Genomic DNA, 9,415 nt, shown 5'->3' with positions numbered 1-9,415 from the left:
AAAAATCAGTTTGGCATCATATTTTAAATAAAGAGTTGCATAGTGGGGTAAGTGAATGCAAATGTAGTTTAGATGCAAAACCATCCATAAAGCATAAAAGTGGCTGCATTGTTTCATGCGTGTTCACTTTGACAGAACCAGCAAAGCAGCAACTAATTGCAGTGTCTAGCCCCTACACCTCTGCACCCACCTTCACACCGCATTGATTCCAGCAATGTCTTTTGCAGATGGACCCCTTTGATCAGTTTTAATTGGCTGTGTGTGAAACCTTTAATTATATTTTTCAGGATGAAAGTTTCAGGGAGAAACCTGTGGTGGATTCTGTGTTTGTCATTCCCTAATTAAAATTTTCTTCATTAGATGATGAGATGACCCAAAACCCCTTGGTGTTGACAGAGTTTGCACACAAAACAAAAGGAAAACAAGTTTTCTCTGGTTCTTTAGTCTCACAATTAATCCAGGAATTTCACTTCATGAAATTGCATTTTAGGTCAAGTCAATAAGCAAATTTTTGCTATCTGATACATCGCTATCTTTTTGTTTTTCTTGGCTCTATTATTAAAGATAATTGCCAAGTAAAAGACCAATGAAAAGGTTAAATTCAATAAAAACTCATGGGAAAGGCACTCCTCCGAACAACTGGTAAATGGAAGTTCTGTTTGTCCTTTAGGCAGGTATTCTTGTCCTACCTGAAACAGCCATTACAATGAAAAGACATCGTCTTTTTCCATCCATCCTAATCTGTTTTAGCAAATGAGAAAAAGCAAATGCTTTTGCTTGGACAGGACATTTCTGATTTCAAGTGGTTGTAGTATACTGTTTACAGTAAAAAAGGATGCACATTTTTAAAAACACATTTGAAATATAAATTTGTATGAATAAAGATTTAAGACTTTTGGTCGACTTCAAAAATGTTTTCCGTTTAAATTCAGAAAACTAAAAAAGATCTTTGACTTTCCAATGTGTGCAAACAATCTGACATACTTTAGTATCAGATAAATCACTATTACATTTTCAAATAGTTTCATATTTCCATGTAATTTTTCTTAATTCACTTCAATTTAGTTCTTCTGCCACAGATGGGAAACTAATCAACTCAACATTGCACCAAGTGTCAAATGTGTCTGTGGGGAGATGATGCCCTCTATTGGTGAATAAATTAAACTACAGCTTTGACAGATTATTGAAGGAGCAAACTTCTTCTGGGTTAATTTTGATGAATTTCTTCTGAGGAAGTGAGACCACTTAGTGGGTTCTTAGTGTAAATAGTGGCTCACAATGTTTTCAGGTTAACCTTTCAGGCCACAAAAAATGAGCTTTCATTGAACTAGAAAAAACAAGTTTATGGTTTTTGCCAAACAGAAACAGTAGCATTGCCTATTGATAGTGTAAAAATAGAAAGTGTGGCAAATCTTAGATTCCTTAGGGTAATATTGAATAAAATTCTTGGTAACCCATATTATATGTTTAAAACTAAAGTGTCCGAACAGCTTATTATGTATTAAAAATAATTTCTGCGAGATTTAGGAAAGATTCTTATAGCATCATCGTTTGTCTTCTTTTTTAAACTACCAAAGAAATTAATTATACTTGTGTACTTCTAAAAAAGAAAAAAACACGTTCAACTGTATTTTCCTATTACATACATAACAAACATGTGTTCTATATCTACTTTATCAAACATATTATTAATCCATGCTATGGTTGTTTTAAGATCGTAAAATACAGAAAATAAACCACCGGCAGTGCATCATGGGAAAAGGGCGGCTCTGAACTTTTGTAAGTGGGCGGGGCTGACAGATCATGTGACAAGAGTCGCTGCAATGTGGTTACGACCCGCTGTGTTACTAGGGGTATTAGGGACCAGGGGCATCGTGAGAACCATGGTAAGTCCTGCGCACAAACAGAATGACTAAATGCTTCTTCATGTGTAAATGAGCTTTACGTGTTTAAATATTCGCGTGTTGAATGTTGAACAACATGCAGGTCAGACTGGTTTCTTTTTTTAGACGCAGTGCAGCAGAAAAATACGTCCGACATGATCGCGGCGGGTAGCTTAGCAACACCAGTCAAATCTCGTTACCTGACTGTGTTGCGTGTTCGTTTTGGTGTTTTAGAGCTTGCTGGGTGGTTTGATTGAGAAAATGGAAACCTGTATTGTTATTTTTCTTTAATTTATTGCATTTATTTGTAATCTCTTCCTATTATTTGTGTAAACAACACATTTTGGATTAATAAGTGTGTCGTTATAGTTGCTTTATCCAACAGGAATCAACAGGAGATTTCCTTTTCATGTTTAATCCCAATTATTTCCTCTTGTTGTCCTGTAGCAGTAGGGATTTACATTTACAGCGGACAGCTACACCTCTCTTCATGATCCAAGCAGTCTTTTATTTCTTGAGTAACTAACAGACAGGGGCGTGGGGTTTAGACCAAAAGTCGATCAAAGTGCACCAAGAGCTCTGATTAGGCTCTGAGTCGTTTCTGCCAGGACCATGTGACTGTTATGATGTTATGATCTTTGCTTCATCCGGTGCCACTCCAGCTGTTGAAGTACTCGGTTATTGCCTAATGAACCCACATCTTTTTGCAATAATCCCTCTATTTTTTTTCATTTATTTACTTTTGCAGTGTGCTCAGAAAGAAGACTGGAAAAAAGCAGCCTCCATCTATGAATTTTCGGCCATAGACATCGATGGGAATGATGTGTCCCTTGAGAAATACAGGTAAAAGGAAGATCACTGCACTGATCAGTAAGGATGTCCCGATCGGTTTTCTTTGGCCCCGGTCCGATTCTGTTCTAACACGTTTACAATATGAACAAATTGCTCCCCGACTTTGGAATGACCTCCCCCTGTCTCTGTGCCAGATTGACTCAGTGGAGTGTTTTTAAAACTTAAGTTAAGACGTTTTTATTCAGGAGAGCTTTTAGCTGACTTGTGTTCCCTTTTGTTTGTTTGTTTGTGTACTTAAATGCCTGAGTGTGTTTCATAGGGTTGTACCAGCTTTAGACTCCCTGTGCCATTTTGTGTTCTTTCTCTGATTTTATGTTTTAGGATTGTGAAGCACTTTGAGTCGTTCTCTGAGAAAAGTACTATTTGTGCCTCCTGCTCACTAGTGCTGTATTCTGCTGTGCTTTATGGCAATGAAATGTCTTGATCCATTCCTGTAGGATATTTGTCTGTAATTATAAGCTTTAAATATGGCACTGATTATAATAATGAGAATAAAATAAATATCCAATTCCCGATAGGGATACAACATCCTGTCTGAAAATATGTGATCGTATCACACAATGTTTGATCGCGTGACCGGATTGGGACGCCCCTCGTCTTAACTCTGGGTTTGCTTTCTTCTCTCTTCCAGGGGTTATGTCTGCATCATTGTAAATGTCGCCTCTAAATGAGGACTGACCGGCGTAAACTACACTCAGCTCACTGCAATGCACACCCAGTATGCTGAGCAAGGTTTACGCATCCTTGCATTCCCATGCAACCAGTTTGGCTCCCAGGTGAAACCAATAGACACTTTGTTTTTTGTCTGCAAATGCTGCTTCTCCCTTGAATTTACTGAATAAAATTGCCTAAATGTTTAACATCTCATTGTGGAAATGCCGAGTAGTTATAGATCACTGAATTTTTCAATTAAATGTCCTTCTGGTTTATTTTGCTGCTTTTAACTTTTTTTGTTCTGCAACTCAGGAGCCTGGAACAGAAGCAGAGATTAAAGAGTTTGCTAAGGGTTACAACGCAGAGTTTGATCTCTTTAGTAAGATAGATGTCAACAATGACACCGCTCACCCCCTGTGGAAGTGGATGAAAGAACAGCCTAAAGGAAAAGGATTCATGGGAAAGTGAGTTATTAGCATGTTTCCATAGATGAAATCAACATTCCTTTAATGTAGTATTGATCAGTCTTATTCTGTGTTAAAGGACATGCTATTTTTTTGTTTTTGTTTCCTTAAAGTCATGGACATTCTTGTAAGAGAATGTCAGATGATTTACATAGTTTTAAAGTCTAGATTGTAACAACAATAAAAAAAAGAGCATCTTTGAATTTATGAGGGGTTTAGGTGGGCATTTATGACACTGTCTATAGCAAAATAAGTGTATAATATTTACAAAGTGAAATTATTACATATATTTTTAAAGAAATAAAAGTAATGTTGATTCATGGCAGCCACAGAATAGTTCAAACATTAAAATAAAATGCCCTTTGTAATACACAACCCGGTTCCGGGTTACGGCAGGACACGTGCGTGGCTCTCTGCGGATACAACTATCTTCAAATGACTTAAAAAGTTGATTTTCTCCAAAAAAAGAGAGCTGACCATGCCCCCCAAGAAAAACCAGGACTACGAAGACCTTAAAAAGATTCTTAATGATATCAAAGCTACGCTGTTTTCCTTTATGGAGCAAGTGTCCGCTAAGCTAACGCCACTTATGGAGACAATGGAAGAGTTCCGAAGATTTTGGGCTCCAAACGAGCAACGAGAAAACCGGGACGACATTCTGGAGAAAAGACTGGAGGATGTGGAACAACAAGTAAGGATGAATAATGTCATTCTCACTGGAGTACCAATCAAACCTCGAGCAAAGCTGAATGAAGCAGGAGCTAGCACTGCTAATGCTAGCGTAGCTAGCAGTGCTGAAGCGGCGAGCGGTGGAGAATCTCTGGAACAGCAAATACATTCATTTCTCACATCTAAAGGGATTTCCCTGGATCTCAATACCATCAAGACCTGCCACCCGCTCCCCAGGAGAAAGGAGATGGATAAACCAGCGATCCTCATCAGGTTTGTGAATCAAAAACACAAGCTAGCTTTGATGAATCCACGTAAAAATCTCCGAGGTTCCTCTGTGTATCTGAACGACCATCTGACCAGAAGGAATGCTGAATTCTCCAAACATGCACGGCTTCTCAGGAAGCGTAAGCAGATTGAGAACACTTGGGGATAAAGGCTGCAGGATTTGCGTCAAACCACTCTGTCCACCGGACCGGTCCAAGGTTCTGGTTGTGAACACCATGAAAGACTTTGAGAAGTGTCTTATCACGGTCGTCTGAAACAACATGGAGTAATAATCCAAAGAGCCAAATAATTTCAAGAAATATGAAACCTGGTTTCCTCACTTTCTCCATACGTCTGACGTCACCTGAATAACAGCAGAGAGTTCTGACATGCAGATAGCTTGACCTCAACTTTCACCGCCGCTGATATCAGCTGAAGAAGGATATGGACCTGAATCTAATGTCTGCAGTCATAACATCGAAGAGAACTATTAACTGTTTAAACCCAGAAGAACGGCTGTTATCAGTAAAAGAAGAAATACCAACCTTGGACAATCGACAGTTATGGACCCTTTTTACTTTTCCCCTACAGCATTACTTTATTATAAAAAAAATAAAAATACAAAAAAAAACAAATGATTAATCACTTATTGAAAATTGTTAAATTGATTGACTTTTAATGATATTACTTCACTTTCTCCAAAAATTGATAAATTGATTCAAAAATCTTTCCTAATGTAGCATAATTTTGCACATGTTTTTAACTTTTGATACTTGATGAAATTTTGCTATGAAGATTCCTGAAACAGTGTTGTGTCTACTTTACTGATATAGTATTATGTTTTAATCATATGAATTACTTTTATAAGTAACATAATCTGCATATATTTTAGATGACTGATCTGCATTTGCCATGTTGATTTCTGAAATAGTTATTTTTGCATAATAATTAAGTAATTCATCTTTGCCATGTGCTTTATTGATACTTTATGATTCTTAATTCTGTCTGATAAAAGTTAGGAACCGGATATTGATAAATCATGTAATAAAATGGTTATAGTATAACGGGGTGGGATTATATAAATTCGCTTCCTTCCACTCCCTTTCAAGCAATATTTATTAATATGTCTAATTATCTTAAGTTTGATTAGTTACTGTATGAATGTATAACTGATGATTATATTGCTTTTGTGTATTATTTCTACTTGATTGCTTTGCTTGATTTCAAATCAAATCAAAAAAATGTAACACATATTAAAGAATTAAAGCATTATTTTTATTTTTTTTGCAACTTTATTGCTTTAGTATTTATTTGTTTCTGTTCAAACGGAGACTTGAAAAATGTAAATACACAGATCCCACAAAGTACAAGAACCGAAATACTAAAAACTGATGATTCTTCCTGAACGTCTGAGTCAATAAATCAAATGGACCTTTGTCTTAATATCCAGATTAAATAACTCAGAAATAATGTTTGCCTGCAGTGTCTGCCTTTTTAGAATACATTTGTAGCTCATTCCCAGCCTACAAAAAAAACCTTTTTCTGTCCAACATATAGCTTTACTCAATTTTTTTTTTTTTACTCAGCATACCACGCATTCTAATTAAGTACTATTCATCAGTTTTATATCACAAAATGTTATTTATTTACTATCTAAAATAATGTTTAAAAACATGTTTCTCTTCCTTTATGGGGTTGCAATGGAGTCATTGTGAACGTTTCTCTGTTTTTTGTTTTTTTTAAAGGAATACTTTTTAAGCATCTGTTTAACAAAGTTTTTTTCCTTTTACATTTATAAAAAGACAAAATGCTGGATAACCTGGAGAAAGAAATGTTCGGACTGTCTTTTAATGATTTTATTTTGTCTTTCTTTAGTTATATCAAGTGGAACTTCACAAAGGTACACTTTCAAATTTGATTCTTAGCATCTTTACATTTTAAAACCGACCATATTTATGTAATGAATCTATTTCTGTTTCTTTTGATAGTTTCTGATTGACAAGAATGGACAGGTGGTAAAGAGATACGGTCCAAAGGATGAACCATTTGTAAGCTACTTTTTGTTTGTTTCTGTGCCCGTCTGTAGCAGCATTTATGGAAAATTAAGGATTCAGATTTTAACTCCAGGAACATTGTCTAGGTTTTAAATTTGTATTAAACAGTTTTTCTGACTCTACATGTTTGTCAAAATAACATTTCTCTGCCAGCATACAGCAGATGTCCTATTAGCGCCCTACCCGCCAATTTTAACCGCACCGTAGACATTTAGGGCCCCTTGGTGGGGAAGGTGATGGGAGATCACTATGAGTAATCAAGAGATGTCCTCTCAGTACCCTACCCGCTAATTTTAACTGCACCCCCTTTATACACACGCCCTTTAACCCTCAAAATATACACTCCCATACAAACACACATACATGCACACACACACCCTCACACACATGCATTTTGCATGAAAGTGGGACCTCGGACCATCTGTCTGCAAGCCTGGACGGGCCATGTTTACAACACCTAGTGTGGACCCCCTCTTCTCCTGGATGTCTTCCTCCTGGGCGGGGGCATCTGGCCCCTGCCTTGCTCCATCCTGGACCAACAGTGGGCTGGGTGGGTGGCTGCCTGGAGCACAGGGCGGGTCTACCTTGGGGGGGTCCTGGCTCGTACGCGGGGTTGGGGCGGGGGGATGCCCAGAGCTCCTGGGTGGTGATGGGGTGCTCGTCTGGGGCTGTGGGCGTTCTTCTTGGGCGGGGCCCCACGTTGGGCCCTCCTGGCGTGGCGGAGGGGCTGCTCTCCTGGTTTGGCCAGGGCTGCGCTCTCTGTCCCCCCCCCATGCCTCCCTGCTCACTGGCTCTGGGGGCCCCCGTGGCGGTCCTGCTGGCCCTGGCCTGGGTGGCGGATGTGATCACCTGGGGGGGTTGTTCGCTATCTCCTGCCGTTCGGGTGTTGGGGGGGGGGGGTTCTGGCTACTGCTACTGCTGCGGCAGGAGTCTTTAATAGAACATAAATACTCACTTGAGCACAGGTGTTAAACTTAATGAAATATATCACACTACTTGGTTTGAAGGCATAAGTGTGCGTGTGTGAACAGTATTTTTATTGTGTACATGTCGACAGGTGTGCTTATAACAATTGAGTGTGTGGACAGGCCCCGCCCTTGTAGACCTGTATTACATCTGAACCTCACCGTAATAAGTATAACCATCCAGAAAACCTGTTGCTTTATGCTGCTCCATGGTTTTACCCCCCCTTCCTATAATCACCCTTCTATCCCCCCCTCTCTAGCATCCCTCTCTCTTCTTCTGTCCTTTCATTTTCCGTCCGGTCCAACACAAAAGATTTTCAAATACAATTAAAATTATTAAAGTTTGGCCTCGATTACAAAAGGGGTTTATTCAGACATCCCTCTGGTTTGTCAGAAGATTCATAACCCCTGTTGTTAAAGTAAAATATTTCCAACACAAGAGGCCCTCAGCTCTCATCTGCCTGCCCAGGACAAGTTAGGGGAAAAGAAAAAAAATAACATTGCTCTTGTATCTTTTTTTTGCAGTCAATAAAGAAAGACCTGCCACAATACCTGTAATTTTTCCTCCCATCTCTTCACGTTCTCTGGGACTCCTGACCTCTCACATGGACCGAGGCCTTGTTGTGTATTTTCCCTGGACTAGTGACGGCTCTGCCTGCAAACCCATCACCGGGAAAGACTGAGCCTGATGACTTCTGGTGTGCAACTTAACTCCAGGGCTGATTCACTGCAGACCTCATCGAACCAAATGAGAGATGTTCCTTAGTCACAGTAGAGAAGCTTTCTTCGTACATTAGCGTCTGACAGTCGTTCTGTTTTCTGACACGCATTAAATTAAATTCTTCTAAAGTTGTATCTGCATCTGTTTGATTTGTAGATGTTCAATGCAATTATCAAAAGCTATTTATGGCCTGTAGTATGTATGAAATAAACCATTTTTGCTTCAGCTTCTGTGCAGCAGTGGACATTTCTTCTGTTGGCTCTCCTAAAAGGTCAAGGGGTTTATTAACGTCTGTCACACATATGTTGGAATACTTCTATCCAAGTCAATAGAACATTAAAATACTTATGTTGGTCTGTTTATAGCAGAGGAGCAACACATTTTTTGACAAATTGGACTTGGTTTATAAAAAAAAAAGACGCATAAGTTAAGAGAGCCATAAATTGGTTGTAAAAAAAAGGCCAATATAACTCTTCATCATAAATAGATATATTAGGAGAGTACACACGCACACTGAATCCATTAAATAGACTGATTCTGAAGAGTTTATTTTGAAAGGGAGTGGAAGGAAGCACATTCATATTATCCCACCCCCTATTGAGTTTCACTTAACTTTTATTTATTACAAAGCAACCAAAATCTGGTTCTGAACATATAGTATTTTTATACCTTACCATTCTTGATGCAAATTTGATTGGGTTTTGCAATAAATTAGCACAGACCTGGAAAAATAAAGTTTCAAAGTAAATTTGATGGATTTCTTTTTTTTTTAGATTAAAATGGAGCCGGTGGTTTTGAGGAGTGCTGTAGAGACGGCCAGCCCAGTCAACCTATGCATGTCCTGGTGTCTGAGTCATTACCAATACAGATTTTGTTTATTAATGAG

General features: G+C 38.5%; 1 protein-coding gene across 1 annotated transcript; it reads left to right on the top strand.

Annotated features, from left to right (window-relative positions):
• Positions 1–1,746: 1,746 nt before the first annotated feature.
• Positions 1,747–8,754, top strand: LOC101160762 (phospholipid hydroperoxide glutathione peroxidase-like). The gene is made up of 7 exons (XM_020710995.3): positions 1,747–1,886; positions 2,632–2,726; positions 3,367–3,511; positions 3,702–3,853; positions 6,665–6,689; positions 6,778–6,837; positions 8,334–8,754. The coding sequence occupies exons 1-7, from the start codon at positions 1,824–1,826 to the stop codon at positions 8,364–8,366; spliced, it is 573 nt and encodes a 190-aa protein (XP_020566654.2). The 5' UTR covers positions 1,747–1,823; the 3' UTR covers positions 8,367–8,754.
• The last annotated feature ends 661 nt before the right edge of the window (positions 8,755–9,415 follow it).

This window comes from Oryzias latipes, chromosome 17 (genome assembly GCF_053564925.1).
Source record: "Oryzias latipes strain Hd-rR chromosome 17, Olatipes_Hd-rR_3.1".
NCBI lineage: Eukaryota > Metazoa > Chordata > Actinopteri > Beloniformes > Adrianichthyidae > Oryzias > Oryzias latipes.
This window is presented reverse-complemented; position numbering and strand designations above follow the sequence as displayed.